This window comes from Uloborus diversus, chromosome 3 (genome assembly GCF_026930045.1).
Source record: "Uloborus diversus isolate 005 chromosome 3, Udiv.v.3.1, whole genome shotgun sequence".
NCBI classification, from domain to species: Eukaryota; Metazoa; Arthropoda; class Arachnida; order Araneae; family Uloboridae; genus Uloborus; species Uloborus diversus.
Window position 1 is genome coordinate 108,298,995 of NC_072733.1, and position 16,845 is coordinate 108,315,839.

General features: G+C 31.6%; 1 protein-coding gene across 1 annotated transcript in view; it reads right to left on the bottom strand.

Annotated features, from left to right (window-relative positions):
- Nucleotides 1–16,845, bottom strand: part of LOC129218886 (BTB/POZ domain-containing protein KCTD9-like) — a 55,372-nt gene that overhangs the window by 12,331 nt on the left and 26,196 nt on the right. Inside the window, exons 7-9 of the mRNA XM_054853207.1 lie at nucleotides 15,048–15,146; nucleotides 13,201–13,350; nucleotides 5,672–5,777 (exon numbers count right to left, since the gene is read on the bottom strand). Coding sequence (XP_054709182.1) covers nucleotides 5,672–5,777; nucleotides 13,201–13,350; nucleotides 15,048–15,146 — 355 coding nt within the window. The remainder of the gene's footprint in view (nucleotides 1–5,671; nucleotides 5,778–13,200; nucleotides 13,351–15,047; nucleotides 15,147–16,845) is intronic.

The following is a 16,845-nucleotide window of genomic DNA, read 5'->3' on the forward strand; positions in this document are numbered from 1 at the left end:
GTAAACATGATTGTAGGCCATCTTTAGTAACGTTCGGGGACATGCAGGTTTTTGAAATCAAAGTTCCAAAAATGCAATTTTAGACGACTTTTTTTTTATGGTCAAAGAAGGACTTTTCGCAAACTCCCTTCCCGAAATTTTTCGAAATTAAAGCCATAAAAACCAAATTCAAGACGATCTCTAATAATGTTTTTTTAAGGGGGGGGGGTCTTATGTGACCTGAAAACCTTTATGCCTGTAATTAATTTTTTTCTACACTGTAATAAAATGCTGATCTAGCTTCTGAGAATGAAAACAGAAAGCAGTGAAAACTTGTAACCCCCATTCTATATTGTTCACATCTTTGTTAGCTTCATCAGCAACATAAGGCTGAAAACGTCATTAAAACTAATACATACAATGCTTAGTAATTATATCACGGTGTGTTTTTTACATTAACCGAATCATATTAAATTACTAATATATTTTTCATGATTTTCTATGTATTTAATGAGTATGTTGGTGTACGGAATGTTTTCCGCAACTGAATAAATGTTTTTATAAAGTATTTTTATTCTCCAAAAATAAAGCTTCCAAATTCTTATAAAGATAAATAAAAAAAAAAAAACTATTTCTATTGTGAAAAGTTTTTTGAAGACATCAGAAAGCCTTCTGAATTTTTGTTTTCTTGTCAATCTTAAATGTTGGTATTAGTAATCTGGAAATTTTGTATTTGGATGAAATTTTGCTTTTTAATTTCATCCACATTGATGTTTTTTTTTTTGAAATGTAATTTTACACCCCCCCCTTTTAAAAGTAAAATCTACTTAAGTGAAATCTTGAATGAGTACAAACGATTAGTAACCATGGCGACGAAAATTTGACTTCTTAGTAAATATTGAAACAACGAGCTAGAGTTATTCTTGTCATCATGACAATCTGAAAAATCAGAGCAACATCAGCTTTGTTCAAGTAAGGATAATAAGCATTCGCAATTGAACAAAAAAAAACTTATTTTTTTCTGGAAGAATAAATATTGTCCTGAATTTTAGTTGTTTTCCAAAAATGCTAGCGCGGTTGGAGAAATAATATTTAAGCAACGTACTTCAAAAAATATAAAACATGTTTTTTAATTGTAAAGCTTGATTCGCTCTAAAAAGTATGGAATAACACAAGTACATGATTTCTTGATTGAAACACTCAAAACCTGCAGTTAATCACAATACCGATGTATTTAAGCTATTTCCAAAACAGCTAATTAAAAATAAGTATTTTAACTTTTTTTTTTCATTGTTTCTGGCAATAAATAAAAACTTGAGGTAAAATGCAGGAATTATGACACAAAATGTAAGCTAGGAAATAGTCTTTAATAAAAATAAAATTAATCACGATTCGCATTGCTGCGCTGGAAAATAAAAATTATGCTATTTTGTTTCTCACGTAATGTTTTAAAAACTGTATAATATCGTACATGTCTTAAAAGAAGGAGTAATATTGCGACCCCATAAGAAACGTTTCACGACTATTTGGGGTCAAATTATGCATCGTTTTCCTCCTTAGGAAGTTTTCTAAAGAGAAATACAGTAAAATCCTATTACAACGTATACTAATGCAACGAAATACTTGTTTCAACCAACTAAATTTCCTGTCCCGATTCTGAAATTCGATGGATTTTACTGTATATTATGAATTACATGTTCAATGTGTATCTACCTTCTAAAGAAATTTGATGAGTCTGGCTCTTAAAGACACAAATAATTTTCAAAAACGTTTGTTGAGCTGTGGAAAGCACTTTATGTGTGTACATTTGTAGTAACATAAAACACATGTAAAACGATGCAAAATACCTAGCATCTGGAATACGATTTAATCTATATATAAAAATATTTTTCTACTGAAAGGGAAAAATGACAACTTTTCGCATTCGAAAGCATTGTAACAATGTTCATTATATTGTTAATAAACAATTTGACTGAGAAATATCCCTTTCAAATCTGTTTCTTTTCAAACCACAAATTTGAAAAAAAAGCAGATGTTGCTAATTTAACAGCTAATAGCACGCATCTACATGGATTCACTTTCAAAAGCACTTGATTCTTCAAGAAAGCCTTAGGAAAAGAGGAAAGAAGAAAGGACGTCCAGCGAAGGTCATTGAGGGGAACTAATGAGAGGGTAATAAATCTTACACCCCATTAGTGCTCACCCCTCAAAAAGGGGAGTTTACTATAGTAGGCGGAGCAAATGCAAAAAGTGAACGTATTTTGAAATTTTTTTCAATAGTTAGAACCCGATATTTGTTTAAAAAATGGTCGCATTATTTCAAACAAGATCTCAAAAGAGAGCTGGAAATATTTTGCGTGTCAGGGCGTTCTTAAAATTTCGATAGCACGAGTTGCAGATGTTTTACAGAGCGAAATGTCCAACAGTACCTCGTTTTCGAAGAAATTCATTTTTTCTCGAATTTTAAAAAATCGGAGAATGGACACATCAAAAAATTAAAAACTAAAAGACACAGACATGGTCTTGAAAAATACTCAGAAAAAAAATTGATCCGAAAACTTCACAGGAATTCGTAAAACAAGCTCCAACTTTCCCCGTAGGTTAACATTAGATCCGAATCTTTCAGACTCTCAGTGAAGAGCACCCTTAACGCCTCTCTAGCCCATCAGAAGAATGTTAATGATTCATACAATGTTCTCTTCCCCTCCAAATAAAAATAATGGCTTGAAACAGTCAAAAACTGGAAAAAAATGGGGTCACCTTTGCCAAAAAGTGGGATATGATGAGAACAAGTGATTTTCATATTTGGATTCAAGGGGCCATTTTACATAAGAATCAACAAGAATTGCTTGAAGTTTTATTTTTTGCCATTCAGTGAAGTTTAGGTACATCATTTTTTCCAAAGCTCATCACGGAAAAAATGGTAATAGCAACAAAGTTAAAAGTTGAGAATGATAATAACTAACTAGGAGAAAACTTAGGGCAAAACTAAAAGTTAACTTTTATTTTATAGAAAAAAAATAGGCATAATGAGTAAAAGAAAAATTTGCACATTTCTAGCTTTCCTAATTCTTTTGTGTGATTACTGATCTCAAAGTACTGTAGGCAGTTTCATTGAAAATAGTCAGCAGTTTCTAGCAATGTTTAGGAGAAGTAGTGCGGCGTACGTCAGAGAACACATAACCTAACTTTGCCCCCGAACTTAGAGGTCTTTTTGGTTCACTGGTTAAAGCACTGGGTCAGCATCACAAAGGTCTATGGTTCAAATCCCGACCCGGACAATCATCTTCCACGTCATGATGATCCGTACGCCACTGTAGTTTGTCAGATTTGTTAAGTGTGTGGACAATAAAATGGATGGAAATGAGGTAGTCAGAATCTGATGCTGCTAGACATCTCAATCTCTCTTGCAGTGTGGTTCAAAGACTTTGGGATCAATATCAATTTGAAGATTCTGTGTCCGGAAGAAATATTTAAGGCCGATCTCAAACAGCAACGCTACCTGAAAGCCACTCTCTAACTCTTTCTGCCTGAAGAAAACGAGCCATTTTAATACTGCTACTCATAGTAAAGCTCTAATTAGCATCGAAGAAAAGAACCATCCCTGCAACGATGGGAAGATGTCAGCGCACTATGTGTTGGTTGATTTAAAGTTTAACTTAATATTTACATCAGAAAATAAACTAAGCTTGAGTTAACCAGAAATGCATGTCAATTGGAGACACGTATAAGGCATGAATTTTAACACAATAACTTATTTATTAAAATGACTAGAACTATACGAGCAGGAATGCATACTATTGTAAGTTAACACATTCAAAATGTCACAGAAAATGATTTAAACAGAGAAAGTCACCAATTTCCACCAGCCATGTCAATGGTGAGTTAAAATCCACCGGAGCACATCTCGAACTGAATAATGACTTACATTAAATCTGCACACTTATTCCACGAGTTGTGAAGTATGCTACTTTTTAGGTGCATCAATACATATAGGTATCATACAGAAATTGGGACCCCGATGGTAGGTAAATGTAACCAACTTCTTGAAATGTAACAATTTCACACCGCACTTTCCCCGGTCTATGTCTAAACTGGCCACAAACTAAAATCCAACTCAAAATCTTCACCTGGAAAACACTATACTTTCTTTATGGCAGGACTTTTACAGAACACAAACACGCTGAAGCTGCATGCCAGCACAACCTTAAAATCAAAATGCTGCAACTACCAGCAAGTAAAGCCACATGCAAACACCACAAAATTGGAGAGAGAATGAATCTCTGCATTCGAGTTCTTTCATGGGAGATTTAATAAGCAGACGTGGTGATGACGTCACAAAAATGTACCACATCTTTTGTTACTCTGCAAGTGGTGTTACCATGTGGTACTTCATAACAAACTCGATACTCCATGACATTAAATGAGTGCTGCTCCTTGAGAGTACTCAACACTTCAAAAATATTACAACACAAGAGGAAATTAGGCTGCTATTGGTTGGCATGTTCTGGGAACATTCAAATTCCTCGCTGAGAGTTGCTGCAAGACAAACCACTCGTGCAGAAATGAAAGTAGGTACTTTGACCACTATGTATTTTTTTAAATTTTGGCTGTGCACCTGAGAACTTTATTTTATCAAGATTTTTGAATTCCACACAATGCAGGTCTTTATCCAAGATGACCAGTTTTGTATATCCCCCTCAACAGATAACAAAGAAGTGCTGCTTATTGTGGGCAAGAGAACATGTTTCCCTGAGCAACAGAAGTGGGGATTTTTACTCTTCACAAAGAAGTACAGAGTCACAATAGAGTGTGTTTAGGGCACTTTCTAATCAGGAGGGAACAATGCACCAGATACCCTCAATCCAACACTGTTGAAAAACACAATTGTAGATGTGGTGGAATCATGGTTTGGGCAGGAATTCTCTTGCATGGTCACACTGACCTGCCTTTGGTCCAAGGAGGAATTCTTGACTGGTTTGAGATATTGGGATGAGATCCTTGTGGTCCATATGTCCACCCATATAATGGTGTTTTCAGAAACAATTTCATTCCGATTAATGATAAGTGCACAGTGCGGTTGTTGAGGATTATCCTGAGGGTCATGGTTTAAATCGAATAAGCCAGCCCAAATTAAAGACCAGAATTCAATAGAACTTTTTTGGTACTACCTTGACAGACAGGATTCTTAAGTCCTACTCCAGGTTTGTTCATTAATTGGAATAACTTTTACCCCGTGTTTGGTCTACCCTTTCCATTTACGTGTCCAAGAATGTTATTGACAGAATGAACAGTGTATGACCCCAATGCATTTAAGTTTAAGATGGACACATACCTCATTGAACCCTTTTTTGTAATGTTTCTATGATATTTTATCACATAAAAATGTGATACTCTGTTTTCTCCACGAATGAACTTTTACGCCAAGAGTATATTTTCGGCTGTAAATCTTTTCTTCATGTAACTTATGCAAATTCATGCAGTGCATTTAGGAAACAACTGGTTAAAGTACATTTAATCGAATTTTGGCATTTCTACAGTCATTCATTAGCAAAACGCAAGTTTTACCTTCACTTTTGGAGGTCAGTGTATATAAAATCAAAGTAAAAAGACATTAAACAAATGTGAAACTAAATCCAAACAGAATAGTGAGGATAGTTGAAATGTTCCAAACAAAGCAATTATACCGCACCTTCCATGTTCGCTCGGTTTCCAGCAGGATCTTCCATATTACAAGATCTCAAATTAGCCCCTTCTAAGTTTGCACATAACATTTTGACTCCAAGTAGAACTGCTCCCTAAAAATGAAAGAATTCAAAAGTGAAATATCATTTCAAATACTTATTAAAACAAATAATTCTCAGTTAAAAAAAAATATGTAATTTATTCCTTTGTGAAAGGTTAAATATTCAAAGTAAAATGCAAAAAATAATTCTAACAAAACATTCATTTCTAGTACATTGATCTTTTGCTATACAGCTAAATATTTTACATCTTTTACACAGCCTGTCAAAACATTTTTCTCTCATACTACTACAAAAAAAAAAAAAAAAAAAAAAAAAAAAAACCCTGAACATAAAAATTAGAAAAAAAAAGTCTCCCTTTCTCTCTCTCTCTCTCTATATATATATATATTATTTCTCAAAGTTTTTTTTTTCTTTTGTGGGAATGCCATAAATTCATCAATATTTTATCAAAATTTTAAGAAAGGCATTATTTTAAAGATTCTTTCCAATGCTTTCAGCAAAAGATGAAGAGAAAACTCTCAGTTTGGTTGTTCTGCCCCTCCTCCCAAAAAATTTATTCAGTTTTTATTATACATTGCTTCAAAGCATTGTATATCAAAATGGAGACCCACTGCCTGGGTTGACTAGAGAGTCGTGCTAAGAAAGCAAAGGTTGTGAGTTCAAAAATCACTTCAAAACTCATTGCAGGATTCTGAGCTCTACAAATCTGCTGTAGTTAAAATCAGGAAACAAAACATTAATTTTAACATGGTAAATGTCAGTACAGTAAACTCCAGATTATCCACAGGTGGCTTTCCATGGGGCAGATTATTTGCGGTGCTTCTCACTTTCAAATTTTACTCTTCTCAGTCAATGATTGACTGAATGAATATAAATACACTCATTTTAACTCAAAAATGCAAAATATATTTTTAGAGATTCTTGTGTCTTTCTTGCTCTTCCCTTCCAATAACATCAAACATTCCAAGATCACCAAAATCTGACTAGATGAGACCTGATTTTTATATCTACACTTTTTACTGCTTTAGATTTTACTTCTTACTGATTTTTAGATCTACACATCTAGCTGAACTTGGTTTTAGATCTACACAACTAGCTGAACTTGGTTTTAGATCTACACTACTAGCTGAACTTGGTTTTAGATCTATACTACTAGCTGAACTTGGTTTTAGATCTACACTACAAACTGATTTTTAGATCTACATTACTTATGCAGGTAAACTAGTGATCAGATCCATTTTGCTCGAAAAAGTCCCCTTCCCTCTCCTACATAGCGGCTCATATGGGTGTGTAATGGGAGCAACTGCGCCCTGTACTTTTCAGAGTTAAAAATTAATAATTGACTTTAAAATGATTTTTATAGGGTGGATTGATTTACTTTACGAAAGTAAACTAAAAATTCCACATATAAATAACTTTTCTCATCTTATTTTGTAAGAATGGAACTTTAAAAAGGAAGGGGAAAGTCTACAGTGGCCATCTGTCCCAATTTTTCATGAGATATTACACATTTTTAGAAGTTATTAAGTCAACAATATTAAAAGCCAGTATTATAGCTCATTTTTTACAAAAGGAAAATTCAGCTTCTGGGGCCACGTCACCTAACTCCTACTTCTTTTGACCCCTCACTATTTTGGCACACTAGCTGCCTATGCTCCCCTACACGTATTTTACATAACCCAGTTTCATTTGTTTCAGTTAATCTATTTGCAGGATTTACTGGCCTATGCATGTAATCTGTTAGTAATAATGAACAATCCTTTTTTAGTTTTTACATAATTTTTTCACTCAGTGTTATCATTCTTGTCTATTGTTTAAATGTATGAGAATGTAATACATTTTCAAACACTGATTAACAACTGAAAGGGCATGAGATTGATCATTCTATAAGGCAAAAAATTTAGTTTTTAATTACTGTATTTCTTCAGCTGAATTCTGATCTCAATTTCCATGAATATATCATCTAACCTCATCTGTATCAGGATTCCAAACCATAATTGTGTTGTTGTAATAGAATTAAAGAAAACACAATCCTTTATTTTAACATGGTAATTTGCAGCATCATGTATTATTTCTCAAAGGTTTTTTTTTTTTTTTTTTGTGGATACACAATAACTTCCTTAACACATCATCGAACTTCAAAGGTAAGATATTATTTCAAAAATTCTTGCACTGCTATCAGTGGCCAATATACAAGCAAGTTACATTTTCAATGTTTTTATTATAAAAATCTGAAACAACCAGCTTTTTGAATATTTTTTGTTGAGCGCAAATGGTTTGTATGGTTCAGCTAGTACAGCGGTTGGCAACCTGTCAATCACGATCAACCGGTCGATCTCAAACCCATTTTCGGTCTATCCCGGCAACGTTTTTGAATTTGTTTCTTTGTCAGAGTATCATTCTTAAATATTATTTTCTGTAAAAAATCTAGGCGCAACTTCTTAATTAAAAGTTGCATAAAAAATTGGTTCTCAAAATAATAGTTCTCCCAAATTTGTTATTGAGTTACAAGTAAATCAAGATATGAATGTATTAAAAAACGTTTTTTAAGTAAGCAAATATCATTTTAAAGAGGATTTTACTCATCATTTATTTTTAAAATGCCCACATAAAAAAGGGGTTTATCTTTAAATGATAAGCATACTAAGTTTAGCGGTTTATTATTTTAAGAATATAAAGTTAAATGAATGCTTTAAAAATGGTAAAAACTTGAAAACCTAAATTTTTTAGAAAAAGAAATCAAATAAGTTTTAGTTAAAAGTACAACTTTTTTTTTTCCAAAAAAAATTGTTTTTGTTATTTGTACAATCAGAAACAGCAAAAACCAGTGTTACCCCTAGAGTCAGCACATTAAATATAAGTAACATACTCGTTTTTTTTTTTTTTTTTAAATCAATGTGGAGATTTCTTTCCACCACATTAAGTTCAGGATCTCTTCTTAATGTTTGAAAAGTAAAAACCACCTATGACTCTGGAAATATGTAGCTCTTCAATAATATGAAAAGTCAGTCGTCTCTCTAATTATGTTCTAAGCGTCAGTTTAAAATACATATTGGGACCTAAAATAAGTGTTTTATTTTTGTTTTCTTTTTTAAACGTTAGTGCACCTTAGGGTTGTTGGCATTCGACCTTGGGCATGTCCACAATAAAATGGGTTGAAATGAAAAAAAAAACAACGACTGCTACAATCAAACATTGTCAAATCAAGTGTTTCTTTGTGAAGTGCCAGTGCTTGTTAAGATGAGAAACAGATTTTTACTAAAAACTCACGCCACACTTCCCGTTATTGAGCACTTTGTGGAAGTCTTGAATTGCAGTTCGCATTTATTGTCCTCTCATAGTGTTTGATAATTTGATGTTTCTGTCTCCTCCGATGACTGCCAAAATGCTGAATCAAATTAAATCAATTTTATCAAATTAAAAGCAAGCAATATATTAGCATCAAAAATTTGATGTTCACATAACCTTAATTTTGCAATTTCATGCAATTATTTAATCTGCATAAAAGTCTGTCTTGGTAAGAATAAATGTACAATTTAAAGGCATGCTTAATCAGAACTTAACAAGACAATTATATACTAACTGTATGAGTCTAACATGTAAGCATCAGTCGTCTCCATAAGTCAATCTTGGTGGATGGCAAACTTGGAAAGTAGATCGAAAATTAATTTAGGTTGCAGACCACTGAGCTAGTATATATATATTTGAATATTCTTTACTGCGAAGCTTCTCAAACTGTGGTCCACGGCCCCTTGGGGTACCGCAGGTAAGTAGAAGGGGGTCCACAGCAACCTTAAAAAATATATATTAATGGTAACTGATGTTGAGGTAATGCTTTTGCATTTGAAAACAAGAATTTTCTGTTGGAATAGGCAAAAGAATTCATTCTTAAGTTTAAAAATTCCATAAAATTCAATGAAAAGGGGCAAAAACAGTTATGGCTGCATAAAAGGAATAGTTGGCTCAACAGTGGAGTCACAGCTGTTGAGGTGGTTAACACTAGAATTATGGGAGGGGTCATTTTGACCCCAATCCAACTCTTTTTGCTAACTACTAATCTGTATTTTCATAAAAAAGCTTAATCCTTCCTTGACTTTTCCTAAATCATTGTGCTGTGTAATAATAAAAAGTTTTCAAGATAATTGTAATGCTTTTAAACCCAAACTAAATTGCGTGCAGGTGTCATTTCGGCCCGTTTGAGAAAAAAAGAACTGCGAATACACTTTACTGAGGCTGAAACGGAGTAGAAACTCAAAAATATCTTTTAGAACATATTATTTTAAGAACTTGAAGCATTTATAATGTTTTTGTACATAAAAGGAAACATTAGCCGCTAGCTTTTGAAATGCAAGCGAAACAACGCTGGTTTTTTGAAAGGCATTTTAAATTTTTTTTTTAATTTCATTATGTACCCTGAAAATCTCTAATTTTTTTTAACGAACTGCATTTAGTATAAATATGATAATTTTAAATTTTTTTTATAAATATTTAACATTCGGTAGGGCTGCAGATTTCTTCTCAGGGGTCAAAATGACCCCCTCTGTAATTCTAGGTATAAAAAGATCGCCGTAATTCTAGCGTTAACTCGTGGGACAGCCTTTTCACAGTTACTGGATTTACGTTTGAAATCTTAGGTCTGCTGGTACAATGCCAAACTGGCCAATATTTTCAATGGTGAAAAATGGCAATGTAGCTTTTGTTCAATGCTTTTGTAGTTATCAGATATCATTTATGAAAATGAAGGGGATGAGTCCTTGCAAGGGAACAGCACCACATCTACAACTTCTTCTAATACTAATAATAAAAACTTTCAAAAGCAAATCCAGTTTTGGGCTGAATCTGTTGAGAAGAGGGAGGTGAAGTTTTTCCTATTTTGAATAATTTCAAAGGAAAGTTAGGTGGAGCTTTAAAAGAGCTCTTTGTTAGAGAAAATATGAAAAGAGTTTCGAAGCATGGAATTGTCTTTTGAGCACTACTTTCGGCCATCTTAAGATAAAATGCTGCAAGATCATACATAGGTTCGAACCGTTTTCTGTTTTGGAAAAATTGTGCTGTTTGTCATCATGTCAAAATCAATGTTTGATAAACATATTTCTGATTGCAACAATAAATCTACCTTCCAGGAGAATTAACCCAACCCCCCTCCCCGTTTTGTCTGGGAAACAAGAAAAACCTACTGCTCATTAAAAAAGCAAATATGTTCTTCAATTTGCCACAACTTAACCTTTGCCAATACCTATTTTCCATCTATGAAGCCACCAAAACTAAATGCAGAAATGGTGTAGATGCTAGCCTTAACATTCGACACTAGATAGTAAAAATTAAACCCAATGTATAAAACTTGTTCGGATAAAACAATGTGTCACTCTTCCAATTGATTTGGCACTCAATTTTGAATTTTAACAGTTTTGTTACCAATTCATTCCCCTCTATTAATTTGATTTTTGTACTCCAAGTATTCAAAACAGAGTTAAGCACTGCAAATAACCAACCTAGTGCTTTTTAAAATAGTCAATTTTCCCTTCAATTAGTAATGGTTAATTTAATTAAGTTCAAATAAGCAAAAACTACAATATCTCTTCATTCTAATGACAGAGGTCCACACTGAATACTATTCTATGAAAGGGGTCTGCTGGCTATCAAGCTAAGAAAGCCCTGCTTAACTGAATGCATTATAAGGAGATTCAACTTAAATCTAGCAAAATATGAATAAGAAAGAAAAGTAATAGAAGAAGCAGTTTTGGAAAATAAAATTATAAAAATACAAATTAAAATAGCTGGGAAAATCTTACACACATTCTGTTGAACAAAAATCACACAAATTAAATGGTTATTAAAAAGGAGAATACAATATCATAGGAGCTTACAATGAAAGACAAAAACAAGGGAGACTTATGCCTAAAATTAGGTTTTGTATTTAAAAAAAATTCACAAAAATTTGTGTTAAAGAGGGTTTTTTTCAAATATGAGGTGGTTTTTTTATTTAAGCTTGTATATTAAATGAAATTGGGAAATTTAAATTAATTTTTAATTTACGACATTAAAAATAAAAAAAAAACATTTTGGGTGAAAAAAAATTTTCAATGAGGCATAAGTTTTGTTTTTTCCTCTCATAAGTGATAATAAACATTCATTGCAGGATGCAAGCATTTAAAAAGTTCAGAGAAACATCTGGAGACTTTTATTGCAGTCTTTGGGAAACTAAAATTTAAAAAATAATAATAATAAAAAGAAAAAATGAAATAAAGTAAAGATGTTTAAAATTGATCACACACATGCAATTTGCATATTGTCCAATGAAAAAGTTTCATTTCTGCGATCCCGAAAGTCTAATCACTGAAAAATATCTTTTTTTGGAGGGAATTTAGTTATTGTGATGAAAGTTTGCGAGAATGCATGAACATTCAGAAGTCTCTCGAATGAATTGCATTAGCTGGCAGCTATCCAATATCCATATGAAAAATAATAATATTATAGAATTACAGTGATATATGACATTTTATCCAAATCAAATCTATACCAATAATATGAAGCTGAAGAGTTTGTTTGAACGTGCTAATCTCAGAAACTACTGATTTGAATTGAAAAAGTCTTTTTGTATTGTTTAGTCCATTTATTGAGGAATGCAATAGGATACTTTTAAACTCAGATTGAGCAAAATATTTTTTATTGCAAATTAAACATTTAGTTAATACTTTAGTTTCTAATAGATGCCAGGGTAAGTTTAGTTCCATGAATTCCTAATAGGTGGCGGGGTAAGTTAACTCATTGAGAGGGTGCTGGCTGACAGTTACGATAGTCAAGAGGAACCATGCAGTGTGGCTCAGACGCATGGTCGGCTATGCTGCTGTGGGCAGCTAACTGATTTTTTAATGTGTTTTTTTTTAATATTCAGGTACATAATTTGATTTCGTAGAATTTTTCTATTAGGTTTTGTTTTCCTTACTTCTTCAACATTTGTTTTTGTTCTTATAGTTGAAGATAGTTACTTATCTAAGCAAATAAATTGATTTTGTTGTATTATTCAATTGTGATTGTTCTTTATAACTTTTTTATTATAGTATTGTTTATTTGGCAAAACATTTTAAATTGTAGAAAAAAAAAATGCTTCACTCGCTAAAGGGCAGGGTTTTGGTAGCGTGGTTGCTTCGCGCATTAAGCTATGCACTATAGAGTTGAAGGATTATTTTTGGTTTTAAACCTAATGTTAATCTTTTTATGTGTTTTAGCAAATAGTTTTAAATTCCAAAGTGACTTCAATAGGTTTTCTGAAAAGCTATGTACTCATTTTAGTTGAAGAAAAATGATCATTTCACATCAGAAGGTGAGGGAGGGGAGGGGGACTAGATTTTTTTAATTCAAAGGATTTTCCTTTAAATTCTTAGGACGGGCATTTTATATTTTTCAAAAGTTTCAAAATAAATTTTCATTGGCAGTACTTTCTATTTGTTAAACAATTGACACCTATAAGTACCTCAAGATTAGCTTGAGATAAATCAGTTCGCTCAAGGCAGCAATAGCTAAGATTAGCTCCAGTAAGTTTAGATCGATGCAGGTTCGCATACTTGAAATTTATGTGCCTTAAATCCAATCGTGACAAATCAGATTCAGATAAATTCACCCCCTGAAAAAAAGAAAAAAAGTTTTAAAACAACAAACCATTTTGATTTTAATTGATAAAACAGTTAAAGGAAGTATAACTATTCTTTTAGTGCTTTATCCAAAGTGATTTAAGTAAAATAATGCCAAAAAATCAACATTTTGCTTTTAAACTTTAAGCATAATTATTTTACTTTTAACATTACAAATAATATATCATGCATATTATAAAATTGAGTCCTGCGATCTTCAACAATAAGTAAAAGGATATGAAGTACTAAATGTCAAATAAGCATCAAATAATTTTTAATTCATTTCTCAAAAATCAGGTGACAAGGTGCACATGACTATCAAAAACAACACCTATATATTAAATTTCAGGAAAGTTTGATATTTTGATATTCTTTATCAATAGTCTTAGTTTGATATTCTTTATCAATATATATATATATATATATATTGAAAACATATTAAAGAGAAAAAATTAGAATATCAAACTACAAGCCCAAGGATGCGCAAAGCAGCTAAACAAATAAGCCAGGTAAATATAAACATCAATAAAACAACAAGCAGAAAAGGTTACAACATAGATAAATGACAGAGATGAAGCCAGTACTCTTCAGCAGTGAAAACTTCATCCTATGGTTGAAAGACCAAAAAAAAAAAATTATACTAAAACTAAATGTAGGATGACTTGTTCTGAAAAAGTCAACATTCAGGATTACATTTGGCTAAACACACCACATGTGGAAATAGAATGCAGATTTTTGAAACTAAAACCTAAAATTAAGCACTGGGGTTTTGTCTTGGACATTAGAAGTCAAGGCTATCAATAATGTCCCTTCACCATACCACCAGCAAAAAATTAAAAGTCTTACCTATGTGTTCGGGTGCAAATTCAAATCCGTAATAATTAGTTCAATTTTTGTACCAGTCGATAAAAATAAAATTAAAACTACACCAATCAAATAAATAAAAAATAAATAAAAGGATCATCCAATAAATGAGTTCCAAAAACATTCCAAGTCGACCGAAAACATATTTCAAAAAACATAATCAACTGAAGTCCAATCACATGATTTCCTCCAGAAAATTCATACACGTGAACAGTTAGACGGTTACAGTGAAGCAAAGTGTTGATTAAAGGCTATGCTAGAGAAAATATTATTTACAAGATTATTTGGAAAATTGTTTTCAAGTAGTTTATTTTTAAGTAAATTTATTTCTTGGCTGAATGCTGTAATAGTGTTGCAAATTCTTTTGATTCTGATGGCTTGTGAAACAATTCTCTCCCTTCTTTTGAAGAACGTTACATAAAGCCAAGAAAGAAAATATTTTTTTTTTTTTTTTTTTTTGAAACTAGATATTTTCTTCAAATAGTTCTGCTTTGCTATTGGTTTAATAATTGAATAAGGTTAAAAATATCCTCTATTTTCAAGTGGGATTTTTTTCAAAGTTGTTTGCTCCTTTTAACATACTTTCAACCTTGCTTATAAAAGGCTATGGAAAGCACATTATGTATGTTTGTTGAAATATCTCCTAGTTTAGATTTAGTTGTAACAATAGATAGAAAAAAAGTACTTCTTAATATTTTCTTGGAGTTATTCTAATACCTTTTTTATAAATTAATCACAAAAAAAGGGGGGGGGGGTTATAGACAATGTTCTGATAAAGACCAGTAGACTAATTTTAAAAGATTGCAATGGAGTTTTTAAAAAATACCTGAAATCTTAGTTCAGTAGCATATGATGTCGAAATCAAAGTATTTATAACATCTCTCCTAGTAAGAGCAGAAGAATTAGAAGTATGAAGTAGTTCATCCTGGTAAATGGAGAGAAGAAACTTAAGAAAATAGAAGCAAATAACAAATAATTATGTGGTCAATAAGGGGATTGGGGAAAAGTTAGATTAACTGGAGCCTAATAAAAACATCATATTTATTTTAGGAGCCATGTTATACCCGTTAGCATATTTGGAAGGAAAAACAATGATAGAAAAAAATAAAACAGATATAGCCAAACAGCTCAGTGGTCGACTGTTCTTACGCCATACAGTTTATATAACAATCTCTGCTTTTTATATAATCAGTTTAAATTCCTGTTTCAAAGGGAATTTTGAAATATTTATGTGAAAAGAAGTCTGTCATATTAAAAAAGAGGTGTGGAGAGGAAATTAAAGAAAATTAAAGACATAAAAATTAAATAGTGACATTTGAATTAAAATTTAAAACTGAAAGCATATGACCTTAAAAAAACCATCAGTCTACCAACAAAATAGTTCTACCGAATCAAGTACTATTATACAAATCAGTACTTGACAGGTAATGAATATTTTACGGTGACATTTTTGTATTTTGTGTCATTCTGTCTTGTCTGCAAGGGATCAGGGGAAAACTTGAAATAAGCACACTTCCTTAAAGAGAACAATACAGCTTCAAAAATCCACTCCATGCCATAAAAAACAAGCTCGATTTTCAAAATATATTACTTCTGATTATATTTTTTTACTATCAAAATACATAAGTATTTAACTTTTCAACATTCACAAGAGTTAAATTTCATAAAAAAAGAGAGAACATCTAAATTTTTGGAAAACTGTCAAACTCTTAAAATTTTAGATTTGTTTATTTAGAAATCTAGATTAGCCCAGAAAAAAAGGGGAAAGGATTCATATAGGTTCGAATAAAATAACACAGCATTTAATTGAAAATATGCTTTATGATAAGGAAAAAATATAAATACATTCTGTACATTAAACATACAGAAATGTGTAAATACAATTTCCTGACTAAGGTTTAAAAAAAACAAAATATTTTGTAGTTTGTGATTCCATCATAGAATTCTTAATATATATAAATATACTATATACAGTAGCAGAAGAAAGAAAAACTGCATCACTTGTGAAAATTAACTTTGAAGAACACTTCAGATGCCCTTTTTCAATAAAAATTATATCGCCTATACTTTAAGGGGACTAGCAACAAATCAACAAAAAAAAATTTTTTTTTATTGTCCTTCATTGTAAACAGCTGAGAATAAACTGAAAAGCTCAGACTTAGTTTACTTACTACATACAATAAAAGTAGAGATTTTCTTGAAAATTTCACTTATATTCACAATGATATAAGCCTTTCTTTCACAACTTTCTATCTTTTTCACATGTTTTTTGGTTCATAACAAGCAGATTTCGGTCAAAACTTGTCAAATTTCAAAAAATATGACATGTACAAGGAAATCTTCATAGTAAAATTTAAAATTTAAATAAAAAAAATTTGATGAAATATGAACAATACATTTTGTAACCAAATAGATTTGGCAACCTATAAAAAAAATTCAATTCAATATTACAGTTCAATATTACAAAAGCTAAAACAGATATTGGCGACCTAATGAGCTCAATTTCAATATTTCTTGCACACGCGATGAATCATAAGAGATCTTCTGTAAATTGGTAACACTTGTCTGCAAATGTTCAGAGTGATTATTGATAAAAACAGATTTGTGAATTAAGTCTAATGATT